Source organism: Eleginops maclovinus, chromosome 11 (assembly GCF_036324505.1).
Source record: "Eleginops maclovinus isolate JMC-PN-2008 ecotype Puerto Natales chromosome 11, JC_Emac_rtc_rv5, whole genome shotgun sequence".
In the NCBI taxonomy this organism is placed as follows: domain Eukaryota; kingdom Metazoa; phylum Chordata; class Actinopteri; order Perciformes; family Eleginopidae; genus Eleginops; species Eleginops maclovinus.
In genome coordinates, this window is record NC_086359.1 from 8,274,262 (window position 1) to 8,297,956 (window position 23,695).

Sequence of the window (23,695 nt, forward strand, 5' to 3'; positions counted from 1 at the left end):
AAACGTTGCTTTCACAGGATTTACTAGTAAAAAAAAATACGGAATATATTTGTGTAAAAATGTGATTTACAGTGATTGCAGCAATTGGAAATGTAGGGTTTCGTGGTTAACAGAAAAATCTAAGCAAAGGTCATGAAATATTTGCTATTGGAGTACTTCTGTGTCTTCATTAATGGATTTCTGTTTGATTGTTGATTCGTAATACAAATTAGTGAGAGCAAAAATAAGCTCTTTGATACTTTAAGTGCATTTCCTACTCTTACCTTGGAGTGTGCGATGGATAGGGTATCAACCCAGACCCTCCACCCTCCCCATTCGTATTTAATGGCATGGTACAGCAGGATCCTGAAGATGTTGTAAACCATCTCAGTAATTTTCTGCTCTTCTGGGCTCTTAGGGTTGATGTATCCGAGGGAGAACATCCAGTCCTGCCACACAGAGCACTGCAGCAGGCATCTGGAACACACACACTGAATGTGAGTCGGGCTGCAGCTTAAGCTTAATAACAAAACAATTAAAAAAACAGATTACATGCAGTTGAATAAATGCAGGTCGGTTTTGTTTAGGTGCTCTTACCGCCTGTTTTCACGGCTGTTACTGAAGAGTTTTATCATGTCAGAGAGAAAGAGTCTTCTGACTTCCATCAGCTCGGAACTGGGAGAGGAGTTCTTCAACAGGGTGGCCACTACCTTCAGAATCACTGGGTGGGATAAACATAAAATCAAGGAATGGCGGAAAGACAGAGATAAGACAAGGTAATACACATGAGTATTTTTAATGTGAGTGACAGGAGAGTAAGAGGCAGATCAATAACTGGGAGATGGCAGCAGTGTCGGCTTCTGAGTTGCGGCTTTGTTGTTTGTTTACTCGCATTAAAACAACACTGCATTGTTGGCAGACCAAAGCACACACAGAGACAGGCAGGTGCAGGCTGCAGTAAGTTTGTACTTACTGGGATTCTGGATTTTGACAGTGGAGTCGGGCTCAGGGTGGGGTTTGTGCACCACCTGAGTACAGACCTGCTCCGTCAGAATCTGCACACACAGAGGGGAAACAGCCGACAATTAAACTCCACGTCACCTGAATACTGACAGCTTACAGACTGGAGGGTATAACTTCATGTATGTTGCTGGTACATACAGCACGTCAATGAGCTGATCACCTACCTCGTACAGGGTGTTGTAGGTGGTCACAGACACGGTGTTGGTGTGCATCATCAGCCTCTCCCCCAGCAGTGTGAACAGACTGTGCGTGTGCATTATTTCCACCTTCCTCCTGCAGGAAACACACAGCTTGCCATTCATGAGAGAATTTATGACAGTTGAAACTGACATTGATTGTCACTGGCCTGATGCCAGTTTGATATTGGCAGGTGGCACCATGTGGCCCTGTCAGTTATGATGGGACCAAAGAGGACGAGAAATGAATACCAACAAGAGAATTTAACGAGAGACATGAACAGACCGCCATCACTGCAGGCGTCACTAGGGCAACGTTAGCATGGATGCGAATGATTAACTTTGAAGATTAACCTTGCCAGTGGGAGGAAATTGTGTTTCTAAAAGGGCTTTTAAGTAGAAAGGTTTACACATTAGTGTAAGCTCACTTTGAAGATTTTTTTTAATTGAATTATGTGAATAATGCTCAGAGCTTCTGTATATTCCCAGATAATCAGGTCATTAGCAACAGGAAAACGGAAAAATTGCACAATATCTAATCATGTATATATATAAATATATATGTTTTTATATTTGGCTCCAATGTAATGTTTGAAAGTACATTGATTAGTTGAAAATGCCTCTCTTGAATTTGTTTTTGGCAGATGATCAAATCCCTTTTGTCTATTTAAACAAAATAAACAAACCGTTGTATTGGTTTTGTTATTATTTTGATCGATGATATTATCAAAACCATAACACAGTAAGTAGCTCTGAAATCATGATGTCATTTTTGTCCTTCGTTTTAGGACAGTAAACCATTAGGTATCACATTCAAATAAGTACATTCCAATTCACTTCAGCACTATTAAACCCTAATAGGAAATAAATAAAGTGTTGTTTTAAGAACCACTAAATTACTATCTGGATCAATTTTATATCTCCATGAGCAGTGACATGTAAACTTAAGAGGCAGCCCTGCAGGGTGTTTGTTTGGAGCAGATGTTGAGGAGGTGGGGGCTGAAGGTGCAGGGCTCAGGTGCAGCTTGGCAGCCAGCTCCCATGTCGTGCAGCGAGTGGCATCAATGTCACATGGGATGAATAATTCCCCCAGCATTCAATGATGCTCATCAAGGTTCCACCTCCCTTGCAGTTTGCACTGTCAAAATGATTATTCCGCCTGGACGTGATGATCAAGGCATTATCGTCACGTATGTAAACAAACAAAAGGCCCTTATAAAGCTCACTGGAGGTGGTTTTTACTGCAGGGAGTGTTTCTCACACTCTACCTGAAGTCTCCCTACCTTACAGCACAGTATTTGGGTTTTGAGGGAAAACAAGAATAAGGTTGATTTTGGCAACACCAAACACTGCACACAAGAATATATCAGACAGAAAGCACACAGGCAAAGAGGTACTGACTTGTGACCGAGGTGCTTGAGGAAGTAGCCCAGGACTTTAAGTGCTTGGACTCGGATACTCTCGCTCTTAGAGGCCAGGAGCTTGCAGATCACCCTGTAACATGCGAAACACACAGAACACTATGAATGACGACAGTAGATGAAAGCTAGAAATGTACCATCCAGGCTGGGAGTGTAGTAAACACCTGCCGCCTGATACTCAGTAAATATCCTTAAAGTTAGCAGCACGTGCGCTGAATGGAGCATTTTTCTTCAAAGGAGTGTGCTCAGTGGACATGAAAGGGAACTAAATGTGAGAACACAAAACATTTTGCTGACTAGCTCTCTGGCAACAGGAGATTTAACCATAGCAACTGAAAACACATCTATGTGCAGTTTGTGCTTCAGGAGACTCAGCAGCACAGCTTGACTCCGTCTTTAAGAAGTCCTGCTGGTTGGCTGAAGCTACCCTTTTGGTAATTGAATATAAACAAAAGCTTAGCCAGGCAGTAAAGCATTTATGTTATGGCTGCACAAACCTATCATGGGAGTATATTAGTAATAGGACATGTGCATATTTAATGCAACTGCTTTGGGGTTTAAAAAAAGAGAGATTTCAATTGAATAAAGGTGTTATATTTTGTAGTGTTTAATAAATAAATTGACCGTAACTTATTCTTTCTCTATACAATTTATAAATTGTCATTCATTTTAAGAATTGTTTCTGGTTGTTATAAAAATGCAAAGTCTAAAACACACATTTTAAAGTGATCACAGTAATTCTATGTTATTTAGCAAAGAAAGATATGTTTAGTGTCAGCAGGATCTAATATGACATCACATCTTCATTTGTGTGTCAGCATTCACCTTATTCCATTTCTCTGGTCAAATGCAGGGATCATGGACGCTGGGTGTTCAGACATGAGAGCCACCAGCAGCTGCAGCACGTCGTGGATATTCTCATCCTGCAGAGAGAAGAAAGCGACGTTTAGCAGGTGAAAAAAGAACAAAAAGGAAGCCGTAAGGGTCAGAGGAGTAGAGGGTTAAGAAGACAAAGAGCTTAGCTGCAGAGAAGGAAAAGGGGGGGGGGGTGTGTTATTTCAGTGCAAGAATAGACATAATTGTAACAGACGAGTGCATACTGTTCAGTCCATTGTTGCACCATTTTTTATGCTTTCACAGCGCTGAGGCTGACTCACACTCTGACTTGTTTAAGTGGACCATAACTCCAACCCACAAATTTTAATGCACATTTTGCCACCAGCTCCACTCAACCGCTCTCAGAGTCTCTCTGTGGCTTTGCAGTGAGCAATTACCTCATGCATGGTCAATAGGTAGTTGAGGATGCTCTGCAGCTCGTCCTCCTTCACGCCTCGGTCCTGTAATAAAAACAGACAGGGCATCAATCACAGAAACGTTCCTGATCTTTGCTTTGTTTTTACAGCTTTATAACATCAGATGACAAAAATAATTTGGTCCCTGGTTTGTGCATTTTGATTGAATTACAAACACCCACACAACTACCGGAACAAATCAATACAAGAACACAAAAGATAGTGTTTCATTCAGGCTCCTGAACTATAATGCAATTCCAGGCACACACACATTTCAGATGAAGGCCGAAAACCCCATAATAGGTCAAATACAACAGAGGACATGATGGAAAATAGCAATTTCTTGCAACTTAAATTATGCCATGAAGATAATCCTTTTCTCTCAGTGTACCTTTAGTATGAGTTGTTTGAGGAAGAGGAGCATGAAGGCTCTGAGCGAGATGATCTCCTTTTGGGAAGGTCGTGGTCCGTCTAAACAAACACACAAAAACAAAAGAATAATTTCCAGTTAACAAAAAATCCATTTTTATGCAGGATAGTGATCGGCTAAACAATCCTGCCGCTCAGTCTGAGTGAGCCCGACCGTGCAGTCATAAGGTTTTATTAGGCTTCCTGGAGAGCAGAGAAAAACATGTTAACATAAACACACACACACACACACACACACACACACACACACACACACACACACACACACACACACACACACACACACACACACACACACACACACACACACACACACACACACACACACACACACACACACACACACACACACACACACACACACACACACACACACACTATGAAAGAACTGTAAATCACTGCCATTAACTCCAGGAGCAATTTGGCAATCTGGATATTTTATAGTTGTACTAATCTAAATGATTACAGCAAAGGCATGGCAATTTACAAAAATGTGATTGATAGTCCAAATGATCCGAACCAAACCAGCACTGTAATCCACCGTATCAACTTTAAAGCTCTGGCACTCCATCAGCTGTTCGCTGTGCTAGGAAACAGAGAAATAATCAAGCTAAAATCACAAAATCATCAGGCGCATAACACAAGTAATTCCTCATGTGGGTCTTAAGGTCTGAAATCTTTGCCAAGCACGATCATTTAACTACCCTTGCTCATACCCGTCAGACCTCCATGACCTTTTAAAGTGTGCCTAATGAGTCTTTAGGTTTTGAGTTTCAACAGTTTTCCCCTTTTGCAATTTATCTGAATTCAATTTCAACAAATATTTCCTTTTACCTATTAAACAATGGAACAGCAGTCCTACTGACAACTCAGATGATGGCATTGCATTTTCATTGTTGTAACTGCATTTAATTCATTTAGAGGTGTTTAATGTGTGCGCCAGAAACACTCGAAGCTCAGGGCTGTGATGAATCGGCTCAAAACGGCTGCCAAATAACTAGCTAATGGAATAAGTTGTCAAATAGAAAAAGATGTATAGATTCTGATCGAGGCAAGAATGATATTAGACCCGCTCTTTCAAAAATAAGGGTATTTCTCCTTTATTGGTCCCAGTGGACACTGCAGCCTGGTAAAGTTGGCTTTCTGCATCTTGTTCAATTACTAATCTACAGATGTCGTAAAAAAAAAAAGAAGAAGAAGTACGCAATAAAATGCACAAGCTACATGTTCTCATCAGCTTTATATATTCCCAACACGGGTTTATACATTTAAAAGGCAACAATAAACATTTGTAATGTCTGGCTTAAGTGCATTAGCTAACTCGCACTGGGCTGTGTCAGGATGATTGGAATTATCCTTATTTTACACAAAGGGAGAGTGCTGCAGTAGTAAAGAGTGTTTATTTTAAGCTCAATGAAACTGGGCACATACAAAAACCAAAATGTGGCCCGTAGCTGCTTTGATAGGAGAGGTAAAGCAAACAGAAACATACAAAAAAAACTGAAGGTATGGAAGAAGGAAAGAAGCTTTTCTACTTAGATTTTTGTCTTGCTCAGCTGCCCTTGAATAATGTGTGTACAGGTTTCAATCTGTTCACCTGCTCTTCACAAAGCCGAAACATGACACTGAAGAAGTCCCCTGCGATTCATCATCATTATCCATCAGGCTGCTACACATCGGTGGAGTATTGAAACACGCCATCCATCACGGTTACGCAGCAGCTCTGTGTCAAACGTGGACGCATCAGGTGAGCGTGTGCGAAGGTGACCTCCGTTTTAAGCGTCCTTTAAGAGGATTTCAACGCTTATATTCATTCAAGCCACTTCTCAGGGGCAATATTAATTACCGTCTTTTACTCTTCAGAATGAATGCTCTTTCTCCTGGGCTCTTTTTTATCTTAATCTGACTCAATGGGTTTATCCGGTAATTGGGGACAACGGTTTTGTTCTGGCCCTTACTGACAACCTGTAAGAAGTCTAAGGAGCTTTTTCTTTTTATGGTAATGATCCAATGCACGTTCTGCGTGAGCGTATGTTTCTACATAAAATATGTGCCTATTCCTAGCAATAACTACACACACACTAAAAGCTTTTATATCAAAGTTTTGTTTGGAATATATTTTAGCTGAAGTGTTAAAATCAATTAACCTTACCTAACTTTTGTAAAAAGCCTTAGGGTGTTTTTTTTTTTTGTTGTCACGGTATACGTTCCCTCTCTTTGTACTTTAGCAATTTTGAAACTTGAAAATGGAGCCATTTGTCAAATAAGAGGTAACCTTGGAGAGGAACTATGTATTTCTAAGAAGAGTTTCAAAGCAGGTGCAGGGTAAAAATACACCTAGGACAAAAAATAATGTACTGTGCAACTTGACTTCAACCTCATTACTTCAGACTGAGGCACAGTTAAGTACATTTCTACCCACTGAGCCCATTGTTGGCTCAAAATATCTGTCCATTACTATGCAAATTAATTCCATCAATGCATATCACACTCCTACAGTAAAGGCAAGTACAAGCACCAATGCAGACGTCCAACCCACAACTAGCACATCCTTCAGCTTTGAACGGCCATTAGCACATCTGAGGCTAATTGCTACGGTTATCAGAGCTTCTTCATGGGGCTGAATCCCCGCCGTCAAACAGCAATATCGGAAAAGCGAAAGGAAACCAGACAGCCAGTCGATTAAAATTCCAAAAGCTCCCTTGGATCTGCCAATCAAACCCGTCCGCTGCCATGGCAACATGAGATGCGTCTCATAGTCCGTGGAGGGTCCCGGGCAAAAGATGAGGTTGATTAAAGATAAAGGCCGGCTCCGACCTTTCTGAAGCTGTGGTGTGAGGCAACAGAGGCTCTGTTAACACCGATACAGAGGAAAACATAAAATGGGATGTTTGGGATACGGTGCATTTCATAACACTGCTATTATTTGTAAAATATGGACAAATAGCTGTGGTATCACCAGACACACTGCATTCTCAGGAAGCTCCAAAGGATGTGCATGTATTTCTATTTAAAATAATAAAATGAAAATCGTTTTTGGGGAACACAGTCTTCCCAGGCCAGACTGTCCTTCTTCTTGAGAACCTTTTTTTCCCCAAAAGTGTTATTCGCACTCAAATATTCAGAAACGCTTGAAAAAGGGAGCCGTTCAGTCTTGTTCGTGAGCAACTAGACAGTGGTTGTTAAGGAAAGGGAGAGATGTGTTTAGATTAAATGAGCACTTACTTCCTGTCATTATCTCCATGTTGAAATGAAGATCAAATAGCCATCCATATTTTGTGCAATTTAAGGAAGCTGTAATGATTTGACCTGACATTACATAAGATGTTTTTGCACATTTCTAAAGCCATTAGACATCCATTATCCATTCAAGTCCCCCAGACTTTTGACTTTCAGCTGCAAATTGACACTAATTTGAAACCTCTTTAGTAATCATCCTGAAAATCCTCATCAACCACAATTAAAAGCAGTTTCCATTTTCTGCAAGGGCACTGTTGAACTGAAGCTCAAAAAGTATTAATAGAATCTGTCGAAGTTTAAACCCTGCTTACTTTGTCACCTCTGCATACCTGCCAAATCACTGCATGCTTGTCAGAAAGCTACAGTAACGGTCTGGCACAGCCTCCTCATATTCTGATGTCAGAGAGGTGTAGAGGGAGGGGGTTTAGACATCGTTTGGCTGTTTGACGGGCACTTGGGTTGGAGTTTGTGACAACTTAAATTGCACACATGAGTCAATGCTTTGTGTGGTCATCCTGGCCCAATCTCCCTGTGACTTCACACACCTAAACCATAGAAGATGGACAAACTGACAGATGATACGTAAGTATATTTGATGTGTGTCCCCATTATCATTATGTTTTTGGATAAATGTCTTCTTTACATTTTCTCTAAAGCTGTGTGTCCCTTTTTTTCATGGTGCTGTAAAAATACAGTAAAACATTGTGTCAATAAGACATGGTATAAGTGTTAAAGACATATAAAGACTGAGAAAGAGACAGTAAAGCAAAAGAGGAGATGAGGTTTGTCGGATAATTTTGAGAGAGAAAAATGACTGATACACAAAGTCTTAGTCTCAGTTTTATTTTATTATTTCTATTTTATTATTATTTTGTCTTATGTCCTTTTATAATATGTTGCACTGTTGGAGGAGCTCGGGATCAAAGATGTTCAATGTCATCACTTCACTGTAGCGAATGAATAATAAAAACCTTTGAGACAGTCTTAAAATCTTGAGTGTTCATTACTAAAAGTAAAAGAGACTTTCTATTTTCTACTTCTTACAGTGAAAATCACTCCTTGTGTTCAAATTGTGTGCAGGAGTGAACTTACCGAGGCCTTTGGGGTTGATTCCACTGCACTCCAGCGGGTTGATGGCCCAGTAGTAGTACTTGAGAGTGTGCATGAGCTGCAGGACGGTGCCCACTCGGCGGATGGTGGTGTAGATGGTGGCGGTGCCGATGAACTCAGACGACAGGTATGTGTAGAGGGATAGCTGGACCTGGATACACAAACACCCAGTTACGAAACGTCAATAATGCTCAATTATTTGCATAGTGTGATATTGTATCTGTCTGCTTGTTGGTGTTACACTCACACGTTAAGTGTTACAAGCTGCCTACTTAGCCGGGTCACAGACTTTCATCTCAATGTAACTTTAACCAGGTTGAATAAAGGATATGTGTGTGTAAATATGTGTAAATTAAACACAAACGAATACAAACTGTCAGGCGCCTGCGGGTGAGAAACAAATGATCCGTGTGTGTTTATGGTGTTCAAACAGAAGGAGTTTTTTTGGGGGAAAAGAGAGCCACATAGGGGGTTAAAAAGGAATCAACCCTCCAGGCTGAGCTGTAATATTTTCTGCTCTGCTGTTTTTTGATGTTTTTCTGTGCCTGGAGCATGAAGTGAAGCATCTGAGGTGCATCTTACGCAGCGCTGACATTTAAAGGAGGGCGCTTTCCAATTGTCTTTTCCTTCCCTGTCTCTTTGTGTTCCCTTTCTCTTAATATTCCTCGCTCACTCAAATCTCTGAGCTCATTACTGTGACCACGACGCTACGGGCGGGCCTTAACGAGGTAGATCTGGTTAAGAGGATGAAATTAACGGAGTGCCTTAGACTGACTGTACATTATCACAGCTTATCTGAAAGGGATTCTCTGAGTTACTTTTCTCAGAAGCCCATGTGTTTATCTGCTACGATTTACAACAGGTTCAGCTTTGGGCTGCAATAGCTCGTATTAAATATTTCTCCACCTCTGAGAGGATTAGGTTTACCAGAAAGGCTCTCTATGTTCTTCAGATGTGATTCATTTATGAAATGTTTCCTGTCCGGGATATGACCTATGCTATTCTTGCCAATGATGAAGGTTATAATAATACAATTATAGAGACAGCGGAGGAAACATTAAAGGATGAGATTATTATTTTGTTGATGCTTACTAAACGTATTATTTCTGTATTGTTCTTTCATCACGACCCTTCTGGATTGTATTCATGTTTACTGGCAGTTCATTGTCATTTCCTTTATTGGCACTCATTTGAAGGTATAAAGCCAAAAGGCTATCACTCGGTTTCGTCTGTTAGGACTTATTCGACTAAGGCTGATATGTTTCATCTGTGTTAGAGTCTGACTTTCAGAGCTGCCTTGTTCTCCTGAACCGCAGCAAATGCTCAGTCGCATTTCTTCTGTCTTAACGCCCTCAGACCCTGTAGAGTGATATTGCTGTACCCAGGAGCAAATCACATCTTAAGGTCAAAGGGAAGAGAAAAGGAGTCAGGAAGTTCTGACAATAATTGAGGCAAGCGCTGACTGGTCCTAGGGGGAATGCCACGAACACTCGCATCTAGTAGAGAAGGAAAAAAGAGCCTACACATTTCTCTCCTGTCCTGGGGTCTTTTCAAATGTCACTTCTTCTCTGTTTCCTACGTTTGCCTGATCTGTTCTTCCCTTGGATGTGCACGCTCCTCCCTCAGTGTCCTGTAACCTCCTTTGTCATATTATTGTAAAGGGCAATGGGCGCTGAGGTGTCAGTCCCTCTTCCTCTCGGTCTTATATTTCATGCTTGCCTCAACTTTCCTTTACACAAATCCTCCAGAGCACTTCTTTTTCTATTCCACATCTGAAGTCTGGCTCTATCAGCCCATTCATTCTCTTTTTCAACCCACCGTGTGCTGTTACTTTTTGCAGCAAGGTCATGAAAACACATACACAGTCAGTAGGTTCACACAAATAAACACACCTTGGCAGGGGTGTGTATCCAGATGGCAGCGTTGAAGAGGACATGGTCACAGAGCTGTTTGAGAAGAGGCGCTCCATGAGGTAAACCATCCAGATACTTGGCGAAGGACAAGAACTGTTCAAGGACCGCTCTGGTGATGTGAACCCTTGACGACTGGACAAAAAAAGGGGATATAAATAGGGATTTAACCAGACAGAATGGTCACTAAAACACCTTTTTGGTAAACAGTTTTAAGTCTTAAATAAGTCAATTTTTAGGTTCCATATTTGTATTTTTTGCTTCAACTGTGACATTTTTGCATGGGAACTTTGGGATTTCAACCATTGCAGACCGTTTCCATGCACTAAAAGCTATATAACACACTACAGGAAAGGGAAAACCAAAAAGCATTAGATGGGCCCCTTTAACAAAAACACTGTATTCATAGTCATTTCTATTTAAAATACACCTTAATTATAATGTTAAGGGCAAGCTATTACCAAAAGAGCACCATTGAATATTCTTTAAACTGTAAAAATAAAAAATAAAAAGTGCATCCATACAGAGCAGCTAGATGCACATTTGTCATGCTAACAGTTTGATATTTTCACAAAAGACATAAAGAGTGGGTGAGAGTGTCAGCACAGACAGAGAAAATGGATTAAATCTTAAGTGTGATTACTTTTTGACACTGGTAAAATCTACAAATAACAACTCATTGAATTATATTATAGTTTTTAATTGACTCTGTCGGGAGATGCTTTCAGTGCTAAGGGAACAAAGTGTAATCGTGGTTACACATTGCCTGTGGTGCCTAACAGTCAAAGGTGATAAGCATTTAATTTACACCAGCAACTGAGTCTGTATCGTTATTCAGGTGATCTCTGCCTTTTTTTCATATTTTTAGCATACCGTGAATTCCTTTTATAGCAAGAAGATACAACACCACATTTTTTTTAAAAATGTATATTAAAAAAAAGCATGCTTAATTCAAAAACTCAGCACATAAAACCGTCCTAAAACAAAACCTCTGGTCATGAATAATACCATATGTTTTAACTGTTTGGTTATTTTGGGGCTTTATTGCATTACAGAAAGCTTTCCCTTATTGACTCTTTTGAGACAAAATAATAGAAACACCTGGCCGTTCCTAGAAATCTGAGTGTAAAGCAAATTTTTAAAAAGCATATAAAGGGGAATAAAAACATTATGAGAACAGGGGAATTACCAGCCTTGAAAACGTAATACAACTTTTCTTTGTGGAGGTCCATTACTGACCTTCTCAAGCAGGTATCCAATCACAAGGAAGCCTTTCCCGCCCAGCATTTGCTCCTGCATCGCCACTGAGCTCTTCAACAGCTCCACCAGGAACGCCAGCAGAGTGGCACTGCAACACACACAATGTGCGACACACACTTTAGGGGAAAACTGTGTGGAAATCACCAATAGATTTGTACATACTGGTACTGGAGTATGAGTTAAGATGCAAGAAAACCTGCTGCATGTTTGCTTCACCTCTCCCCGTACTGACAATCCCCTTCTCCATCATTTCTTTTTAATAGGAAGGATTGATTTCCGTTTGTTATTGTTATCCCCCTGATGATGGTTGACAAATGCTCTCGGATGCAGCTATGATGTGGAGATGCTGCCTGATATGTAACTGCATTAAGCCTGACATGATGGAGTGGAATCAAGACAATTTCGGAGGGAGAAAAACACTCCAACTTTCTCAAAGCGGCTCATCGCTCCAGGGAAAACAACAAAACTCTTCTTTCTTTCACACGTATATGCCCTGCTCTCTACATTCAGTTATTTCTAGCCCGCAGCATAATTACAATTTTACTCCTTCAGATAGAAGAACAATTCTCACACGTAGAAAACTCATCTTTATCTAATTTCTCTTATAGCTTCTTTGTCTCGTTTGTTACTGGGTCCATTCCAGGATCAGCGTCAGTCGATTTTACACATTAATTAAAAAACGTTTACTGTACTAACATTTTTTATATCGTCTATATCACAGAATTGCTTGCAGCCACTGATTCTCGGTTCTTTTTTAGTAGACCCCTCACCAGACTGTGGTGTCCACGCTGCAGTCATTGAGCTGTTTGTAGTCCAGCTGAGCGAAGAGAGGGAACAGCACCTGGATGCCTCCTATAGAGTGGATGGCACTGTGGATGGAGTGTGTAACAATGGCCTTCACATCCTGTGGGAGGGAAATACACTGTTAGTGCTCACAAAGACTATACTGTATGTGCACACAGACCCACAGATTCAATTACTCACGGCCAATAATACATAACTCATATCAGACTTACAGCAGAACATCCACAGTAGATCTCATATACAGCATTACTACATTACACATTTGTTTTGCTGTCCAGAATACGGGATTTGAAGGCCAGAATCAACTGTTGATCATCTTTTGTACATGAATCCTTTTTGCCACTGTCTAGACTTGCTGTACAGCGGGTATTATAGGCCCCTGGGAGGCTCTGAGATGTATTAAAGTTTAATAAGGGAAATTGCAATACCAACCAAAAGTACGATCATAATTGGAGAGAAAGCAGGTTTTTCTGCAGATTGATCTTAAACCTTAAAACTCAGTAACCCTGAACACGTTCAAAGCTTTAGTGACATCGATTGAGTCAAGGTGATCTGTGTGCAAATGTTTATACTGATCTTTTGAAGTCATTAAAATGAGCTTTGAATTTACTTGCTGAAGCTCTGTGTTGCTGAAAGGATTGGCATGGTTTCCTCTTGTCAAAGAGGAGCCTTGATCTCAATAGGACAAACCTGGTTAAATAAAGTGTAAATAGCCCTGATTTACAGTGGACGCACAAAGTGTTCTTTGTTGTTACCCTTCCTTTCACTCGTCCTAATTTCCACCTACTTGAAGTTTAATTCATGATGCTTCAGTGCAAATATTGTGGATTTCAACAAGAACTTTTTACATGTTTTTGTTAATTAATTAGTTATTAAAAAACTTTAATTGAGCTGTAAATGGCACCTGTTTGAATCTGTTATCTATTTTATGATACCATTACTCAATAAACCAAGTTGAATGCGCGACCTCCACCAAACAACTAGTCAACAATAAGACTCAATTGGTGCCTGAATTGCTGGTGCATTTTTTTGCACAATGAGCAAAAGACGAAACACCTGTTGAATACAACTACAGGCAATATCCACAAAAGAGTAAGTAAAAATAGAGACTCTCAGCTAAAATTGTGAGCTTCAAAACATTGGCATTTACTGCCGGGTACCGTGGCAACTACCTTTTAAGAGCTTTTAAATTTTTGTTTTAACTGATGTTCTTCTGTAGAAAGCACCACATCTGAGTGAGAGTCAGCCTTGGCTGATAATCAGACTAAACTGACATTTCATTTCAAATCAATCCTTCATGCTTGAAGTGCTGTTGATTCAGAGGTGATTCAGAGGTCTGTAGCCATGCAAGTAATGAGCAGCCACTCAGAGGAATCCAGCCACACTGACCTGTAGCATGAGTGCATGCGGTGAGTGGACGAAGATGGAGGGGTTTTCCCTCGGCGACGACTCCAGGCAGAGCTGTGCATCCGTCGCCTTGGCGTTGTAGGTGAAGGAGATGGAGCTGGCCAGCTTGCCATCGTACAACACCTGCTTGTGGTGCTCGGCCAGGTGGATGTCACTCTCCGACTTGAACTTGAAAGTGCTCTGCAGTGATGGAGAGAAAGGAAGTCAAAGGTTGTGTGAGAAAAACATTAAAAACAAAAGAGAGACAAATGACTTGTCCAGCTGCGAGGGAAGTGTGTGTCTGTGTGTACAAGTCAAACACCAAAAATGGAGTCTGCTTAATTGCAGCATGAGCTGTGTGTAAACAACACAGCATTAGCTTAATGAACACAGCGCTAACACAGGCACTAATTCAATTAGCTCAGAATAAGAGAGGGAAAGGGCCGGATGTGTGGGAGAGAGGCGACCCGATCTCCAAATGTACGTCCTACCGACAAATCATACATGAGAGTACACAGACACATGTGCTATTCAGTTTCTGCATAATATGTTACAATTGTCACTTTTTCCAACCTTTTTTTCCAATAAAATCTAAAATATTTTATCATGGACTATTTTCCTTTTAATTGTCATACTTGAGGGGATTCTTGTTCTGACCCAGAACAGACTGACATATCTGTGGAAACTTCTTGTCTTACTTGAAAGAAAAAACATATTTTGTAGGGAGTGTAGGATGCATTTTGTGTGTTCAGAGTTCTGGGGGTCCATATATCCTGAAGCGTACTGATACACACATGGAGCCCCGCCAATGAAAGGCTAGGTAGTTGCTCTGTAACCCTTTGCAGCAGCTCCAGGAAAGGGGGCGCTTCGAGCAGCTGCGTCCCCAGGTGCCTTGCTCAGCCTGACTGCACAGGAAAGCCCCCGGCTGCTCACAGACCTGCAGGCCCATCTTGTTCTAAACCTTTCATCTTAAGTCTGCTGTAGAAAATGTGCCCTGAGCTGTTTTATCCACCGTGCAGCACAGAATTTCACAGAGGCAAAGAGTGCACAATGGAGACGTCTGAAGAAACCAGCCCTTCCACTGCGTAACATCCTTATCTTAGTCCAGGAGCTGAATACTGCTTCAAACCACTAACGTTTTACTTCCTCCCCATTGTCGGAGCGATCGTAAAACAAAAAGCTTACTATAATCTAAATCTGAAGCAGACTTTCCACACACACTGTTGCCAACAGAACATATTTTCTGAAAGTAATTAACGGCAATAACAGGGCAGCAATACGATCTTATCTGAGGTCATACTTCCATTGTGAAATACAAGAGCTGATGACCAACGTTAAAAATGTATACCATTAAACAACTGAGTTAAATCGATTTAAAGTAACCTAGAAAACAACGGCCAAGTGGAAAGGATAATCAATCACAAACACAAATAAATTGCTCTACGGTTTATTTTTGAAGGCCTCCGCACGAAGAAAATACTGAATAGCCTGAATATGAAATGAAAACACCTATTCAAATGCATGTTTTCTGCTGTGTAAGCCTACTGATTGTGGTCCATTTATGAAGTGTGTGTACTTGTGTATAAGTATAAATGTGGCTGCATAAATGTGAGCATGTATTTATGATGCAGTGCTAAAGTGACTGTATCTGAAGGTAGGGGCGTTGCTGACTCTTTAAAGTATTAGGAGATGTAAAGAGGCTACATAAAAAGTATGCAAGAGGGAGAAAAAGTGCAAATATAACATCGAGTATGTAAAGCTTTACACAACACGCTTAAAAACATGTGTGTCCCTCACCTATTTGGACAAACACACACAGAGGAATAAAGCAACAACTCAACACTTGTCACAGCTGACAGCTGCAGTTACGGCCCTGGCCTTCAGTGATAACAACACACCCACACACACCCGCACACACACTTCTAGTGTATTTACTGTAGCTCAGCCTTGGCCGGCAAAGTGGTATCTCCAGAGCAAGTTCTCTACAATATGGCAAACCTGGTGTAAAACGTATTATGGCAAATTATTGAGGTTGTTAGACCAATCAGATACTGGTTGAGTATCAAAGGAGAGAATACATTACAGATTTTAAACTTTGATTATCGGTACTGATACCAAAAAGCCATGCAAGAACTTGATATAGGATCTAAAATCCTAAAAACTAAAATATCTTGATTTAAATAGGTTTTATCTATTCATTAATTCAAGATTCAAGATCCTCGGGATAAATAAAGCTTCTTGAATCTTGAATCTTGAATAGATAAAACCTATTTAAATCAAGATATTTTAGTTTTTAGGACAGTTATCCCTGTTTTGTGCGAGGACACAAGGCATTTATTACCAAACTGAGCCTCGTAAAATGATGCATCAATCCATTGTACATTAATAAAAAATTCACTGAACACAAATATTTTCAACAATGATTTTATAAACCCTGAGGAATACACAACACACACACACAAATGCAGGTGTCCAGACAGAGTCACACGGTCCATTAATTACGTTATGGCCAGATTGCTGGCAGTACACCGCCATGAGGACATCTGGACTCGTGATGAAGCGTGCAACCAGCAACACACTCATCAACATGTGAGACAGGACATTAACAGAAAACACACACACACATATAAAAAGTTCCTTTAACCATAACCCATCCACAGCAGAAAACAAGATGTTACAGTCCACCTTCTTCTGTCATTAGGAGGGCATGGCGGTGGAGAGCTGCACACATGTACAGACATCCAGTACACACAGCACGTCGGCCATCATGAGCTGCATCAGGCGGGAAGACCTTGAACACCCTGACATAGCTGAAGGCTTGTTTAGCAGAGCGAACAGAGTGTCTGTCTGCTTTTTGCTCCTCATTACCGAACAGGACAACACCAAGAAGCAACACACACACACACACACACACACACACACACACACACACACACACACACACACACACACACACACACACACACACACACACACACACACACACACACACACACACACACACACACACACACACACACACACCAAGGTTTGGCTTATATTCGCATTACGACAGGAAGCTGTGTTATACAAGCGGAGTCCCAATGGTGCTCTACTTTATCTGACCGAGAAACCCGCAAACTCATTGTTACAATAGCAGCTCAGATGCCCGTGGCTTTGAAACAACTGAGCCGTTTAATGGTCTGTTCTGGGCATCTGAGAAGCCCATTCTGCGCCACGCAGAGAGGCAATCATTTCACTGATCAGCCTGAGGAAGCTGTGGCCTGTGACAGAGTGAGGAATCAGTATTCATGGCCGAGAAACAGCAAACCTAAAGAATGTGATCATTAAGAAGAGAGGACTCTGGTCTATTACGTGACATCTGGGGGGAGAGAGCCTATGCTCTCACATGTGCTTTGCATGTTGTCAATGTGTTTCTCCAGCGGCTTCCTATAATCACGTCATGGTGAATTAAAGCAAACTCCTGATTGAATATATGCCTTTTCTAAGGAGCTGTTAAAATACCAGCAGCCGTTAACACACATCAGCAGCCTAAAATATCCCTGCGCAGTATCATGGTGCTAACATTTTGCTGACATCTTTAGACACCTTCATAAGCAAGCTGTAGGTGGCCTGAGGCGAGCAAATCTGCTAAAACAAGAAGCAGACAGCTGGCAAGCTACCTTGTCCGTGTTGCGACATCTTAGCTGTCTCTGATAGCCAGGCCACAAGGCAGATGCGGTGATTTATAAAGCCATCAGTGTTCAAGATCCAACTTAGTAAAGCCGGATTTGAATAATTCTTGTACGACAGGAACTCAAAGCTCTCAGTCTTTACTGACTTTGAAAGCAAAACCACCCTCGCGTTCTTCCAAACTGCAAATTCCAGACATCAGTTTGTAAAAAAAGTATTCAGATCTTTTACTTAGGTAACTGAAACTACAGTTTGAAAATGCTCCACAGTATTAATGTCCACAAGATGTGAAATCTACGTTTTATACATTAACTGACAACAAAACCCTCGTCCAGGCATCAACACGCAGGCTATTGACAGCCTGAGAATGATTGATGGCCTCTCAACTACATCTAGCTGACACTGGCGCAGGGTAAGAGAGCATTTAGTAACACTGACCATGAGACCCTCAAGATGCCAGGATATTCTTCCTGCTAAATGGTGCATTACAGTGATGCACAGTAAAGCGTGGAGGGAACATGCAGTACGGCGGGTGATAAGGCAGTAGGTGTCCGCTGTCTCACCTTGTATCCTGGGCCAAGTTGATGAATGGCAAAGATCTGAGCTGGGTTGAGAGCTTCACTGAATACGTAAATGGCTCCCAGCTGACCACAAAACACCCTGTTAGCATCCGCCGTCTCTGAAGAACCCAGGAAACACTTATCGTAACTCTGGAAAAAAAAGGGTGACACACAAGAAAACATTATGACATCAAGCATTTATAACTCTGAGAGGTGCCATGCAAAGAGGGTTTGGATCTCATCATTTTGCAAGGTTTGTTATGGCCTGTACAGTCGATTTTCAGTTAAACACTAAACTAATTCTTGTTATTGGACGTGTGCAAACTACAGGCATGCCAGACGTAGCTTCTCTCTTGTGTGTTTTTCAGTTTTAGGACACATAACACCGTTGAGAAGAAGCGTTGATCTTCACAATCTAAGACGCCTCAAGAGTTATTTAATCATTCATGTTTACTCTGTGGTCATAAGTCTGTGGTATTCTGCAGTGACGAATAAAAAAAAGCAGACTATGCTGCTGCTGGTTTTCTAGTTGCTCCTCTTTCAACCATCTGATACCCTTTATCATAATGAAATCTTAACTCATCTTCAAAGTGATGAAATGTGTTTTCTCGTCAACCTTTAGGACAAAACAAACCCTGATAGCATCGAGACACTTGTTCTTTAACTTGTGTACTGTGGATTTATCTTTCTTACGATTCTTGCTGTGAGCTGCGTGAACAGAAACAATCTTTAGCTCAAGGTCATGAAATTTCTTACAGAGAATAACACTTTGCTAATTGCAGCAATGTCATGAGCGCAATCGTGAAGGAGGTGTAATAAAGGCTCGGCTGCCACTGAGAGGTCGGGTACCTGTCCCCTGCTAAATGGAAAAGTTGCACTTTGGGCGAGGTGTGCTGGAACGCAGCCCAAGGGCACCTCTGCACCAGCTGATGCCTGCAGAGGGCAAAACTCAAACGTTTGCCAATATCACCTCAGGAGGGGAGTGTGGTGCCAGAGTAATACCAGTTTTAAGAGGCTGTTCCAGATGTCTGTTAGCAACATCGGATTTACAGAAAATATGTTTTAACAAACATCAATCACATTTTGTATTTAAAGGGGCCCTATTCTGCTCATTTTAAGGTTCATATGTTCTTAGGTCATGTCACTATGCTAGTGACTCAAATCCAGTTTCAGTGAGTTGGAGATGGGGGGAAGGCTTTAGGATTTTTGCTTTTGCAGACCATTTACATGCTCACAAACCAATATAAGACAGTACAGGAAAGGGAAAACCCCCAAAAAGCAAAACATGGTCCCCCCGGTTCATATAGCAACACAATGCCTCTGTGATAAGCCAACATCTTACATCATTGGTGTTGACGTGCCAGGCCATATCGCCGTAGGAGACCAGTTGACCGTTGACATAGCAACGGATCTCAGAGTTCCTCCAGCGGTTGTAGATGTGGACAATGCTGATCATGTACCACTGGAAATAAAAAGAAACACATCAGGAAAGAAACCAGTGGTAATAAAAATGAAACAGTACATTTGGTTTGTTTTCCCTGAGGGTCTTACCTTCAGCTTACCTTCAAAACTGTTGTGTTTTTATCATGTTTTAGATGTCAGAAAGTGCTGTTTTCTAATATTTCCATGTTGTTGTGTTTAAATGTTATCCTAACGAATGACTCCACCATAACAGGTGACTGGTGTTGCTGCTTTACAGGTTCTATATGTTTTGCTTTTGTATAATATTTCATTGCCAAATCCAATATATGGGCTAGACTAAGCAGTCTAAGTAATGTGTTGTTTGCACCTTTGCTCTTATTAATCAATAAACACACACTTTTGGGAAACAATATTACTATGGCAGGGTGCTGTGCAATGACTCCTTTAAGATGTAGTTTTGTACTTGTGTGTACTATGTCAAGATGTCTGGCTCTGGCAATACTGAGAATTTCCTCTTCAGCATTAGGTCTTTATAAGAGGGTAAGCCAATCTTGAGGTTTAATACGTGTTACCCTCATTGATTCGTCATAATTCTTTTCCAAAGCTTTCCCTTTTGCTCTCATTAATGCAGCATTGAAATTGTGCATGTGTTTTGATTAGCCATTTCCCCTGGTGACACTAGACACCTGGAGGGAAAATGTAACTGTGAGAAGGACTGAGGGAGAAGGAGGCGAGGCTAAAAATTGTTTTGCTGGTAAATGCATTGCTTAGAAGTGGACAATACTACACTTGCACTCACACACACATGCACAGGGTGGTCAAGATCCTGCGAGACATGGGGACTTATAAATTGATATAATGGAACCACTGGGAACGTTGTTAGGTAGTCAGCAAATCCTGCAGAAGGCCATCTCATCAAGTGAATGTGTGTTTATGTGTGCAGAGCCGTAGCAGAACGCTGACGATGCGGCAGAGTGGCAGTGTGCAGGTCTTAATTGACAGACCTTATCTACACTCATCAACACTCCTGGTGAGAGCGCGGCAGCTAGAAGAAGCGAGCAGCAGCACACTTTCGATGCCGTGTCGTCTGACAAGTGGCACAAGGTTACCACAGTGTGTGCAAAACCAAAATTGTTTGGTTAGTGTGTGTTTTTCTTACCTTGCGAGGCTGGAAGTCATATTTCACGCAGTGCTGAAAGCCTTTTCCTTTTGACTTCAATGATGTCACGATGAGACAGTTTCCCACAAAGTGAGCAGAGTAACCAATTCCTTTACTGGTGCGAAAACTGCAAAAAAAATTCAAGACCAGGGTTTTAAAAAATGACAGTCAGATAAAAACTAAGGGCTCAGTGTGGCTTCTTTAAAATGAGGAATTTTTATTTTGGAAATGTTCTGGCAATGGATATTTTCCTAAGTACTGTATATTAGACTGTATTACTGTAATATGTGTTTTTAATTTGTGTTATACATGTGTTATTTACATTCTCAGTGGTATTATTGATTTGATTTTTATACATTAAGTTTTTCATATTCTCATGTTGAATTTTTGGGATTTGAGACATTACACATGTTGTGAGCCCTTGTTAAAGAAACTGTTCATCTAAATTGGAGTACTATTGGATGTGAAGGGGAATGTGAGAAAATAACTAATAAAGAATAAGCGGTCTTAATCAAAGTAATGTTGGTTCTTCTTAATGAATGGTCTTACAGTTTCATTAGATTTGAGTGAAAATGAATGAATGACGCTTTCGAATGGATGGTACAAAAAAATAAAGCAAACACTTGGCAAATATATTACATATCGACTGCGTTGTCCGGTTTGAATTGTCCGACCAGTTGTTTTGTAAATAATATGTTTCAGAATGCTATTGCTAGCAAAAGGTCAAATCCACCAAAAGGAAATTAACCATTCTTTCCCAGACATAATTGTAACAAAATAAATCCTGCCAAACAAACCACTAGTAGTGCACCTTTCACATAGCACATATTTAAGAATGAAAAGACAGATTTTAAAGTGGTTCACCAAGAGTTCCAGATCACAGGTTTGTGGAGGAACACTACTAATCCTCTTCCCTCTGTTTTCCCACCTTATTGTTTCTCCTCCTGCACTGGTAAACTCCATTTAAAACCCAGTCTAGCAGCTAAGCTTCTTCACAAAAACAACAAAGCACATTTCACTTCTAAAACAGGCCGAGAAGGATCACACAAATAGCGGAGCCAGAGAGCAGATATAAATCCCTCTTGAGAGAATCCCTGGTGCCCGTTAGGAGAGCATGTAGTGTGTTATCGCGGCCTTCATGCAGCCGTGGAGCCGCTATACTGTAACACAGGCGGCTGGAGAAGCAGCTGCATCTGGGGGAGGATGATAAGACCTGGGCTCTCGTTCCACACTTACCATGACAACTTGACAAACGGTTACTAGGGCAACATGATTACATCCTGACACTCGCCATGATCAGAGCTCATCCCTGGGATGATATCGGGAGAGTATTCGGATCATACATCCTGCAGACTACCAGCTTCCCCGCTTGTTAAGCAAAACCTTTCTGTTCATAATGAATTAAAACTTGACAGTGAGGAGGGGGGGGGGGGGGGGGGGTGGCGCTGGTTAGCGTCACAGAGTGCAGAGGTTGAGGGAAGAAGCCAAGAAGCAGAATAAAGGAGTTTAATTAAATAAAAGGTCAAAGCTAAAGAAGCCTCGTAGTGGCTTGCACTTACACCGCTTACATCGAGGTCCACAACTGCACGACTCACGGAGTCGTCCTCCAGGCGGTGCACTTATAATGGAGTGCCTTGACATTTAAAGTTACACTGCAATTCATTATCTGTTTTTCTATTAACTTCCTGTCTGTGTCATTCACTCTAATGAGTTCAATGTTTATCATGGGTCAGTTAAGGAACTAGTTAAACAAATAATAATTCAAAATCACTGTAAATGTGATTATTAATTATTTAACACCATCGCGCAGTTTTGCATTTTGCTGTTCTTATACCAAATCCTGAAACCAATCAGTGAAAATATAACCTTTGTTACCTGAACAGCACTTAAATCACCTGTCCAGTAAAGTGCTGAAAGCTAAAGTTGGAGATTATTCGACCTGAACAAAAGTCTGCAGTCCATTAAATACCTTTTCATACTGTGTTTAAGTACAGTGCACTCACCCTGAAACTGCGTCACTCATGCTTACTTCACTTAGCTTCTTCTTACTTTAACCAGAAGTCTTTTTGACATTCAGTAGAAGCAGGGCTGAACTTGCTTTCTTCCGCTGTGTGCTTCTCTTTGCTTGGATCAATAGTGATGGCAGAAGCAGAGAAGGCAGCTTGTACGGTCAACAAAAGGTAAAAATCTTACACAACCAGTACACATTCTTATACTGAACAGCATTGAGGACTGCTGTCGGAAGGAGAGATGGTATTACAGCAGCTTTATTTTCCTCTGCTTGAGTGCTGGAAATGGAGAGTCTAAAGAGAATAAACCCTTATTCCGTGATGCTGAAGGGCAAACAAAAACACCTGATGTTTACCAAGTGATGTCTTTGATTCATCTTTAACTGCGCTGGCAACAAAATCAACGTGATGTTATGGGGTCAGCAAAACAGACAAAGAATTAAAAATTGGTTGCAGATGGAAAATCTCAGACAGCTGCAAAGCAAAAGAGTCCCTAATGCTTTTATTCCCAGTGCCAATGAAGTATTTTTATAATGAAATCGACCAAATGAATGGTGTTATACTTACCAATAGAGGTACGGTTTGTCTTTATCCACGTTGATGTTGTTGAGTGGATCCTGCCTGAACCAAGTGTTGATAGTGAATCCGTTCTGGTAAGGCCATTTGGCTATTGGCGGCAAAGCTATGGCCTGGGGTGGGGGGAGGATACACACATCAGATCAGATCAGATCTTGCGAATGCTTAGAGCAATCAATACAGCACTCAGTCAGTCATCACCTCTTGCACTGCTGGAGAAAAGTGCCAATTAAAACGCGCTGACTAACTGCCACAAAGAAGGCCATG

The 23,695-nt window shown here is 41.1% G+C and overlaps 1 protein-coding gene across 1 annotated transcript in view; it reads right to left on the reverse strand.

The window, feature by feature from the left end:
• nbeaa (neurobeachin a) overlaps positions 1-23,695 on the reverse strand; it is an 81,278-nt gene that overhangs the window by 27,080 nt on the left and 30,503 nt on the right. The window contains 17 exon segments of the mRNA XM_063896038.1: positions 264-456; positions 577-700; positions 953-1,034; positions 1,167-1,275; positions 2,580-2,672; positions 3,425-3,522; positions 3,874-3,936; positions 4,283-4,362; positions 8,653-8,821; positions 10,563-10,715; positions 11,820-11,928; positions 12,611-12,744; positions 14,034-14,231; positions 18,266-18,412; positions 19,605-19,724; positions 20,844-20,970; positions 23,420-23,541. Of these exon segments, the coding sequence (XP_063752108.1) occupies positions 264-456; positions 577-700; positions 953-1,034; positions 1,167-1,275; positions 2,580-2,672; positions 3,425-3,522; positions 3,874-3,936; positions 4,283-4,362; positions 8,653-8,821; positions 10,563-10,715; positions 11,820-11,928; positions 12,611-12,744; positions 14,034-14,231; positions 18,266-18,412; positions 19,605-19,724; positions 20,844-20,970; positions 23,420-23,541 (2,121 nt within the window).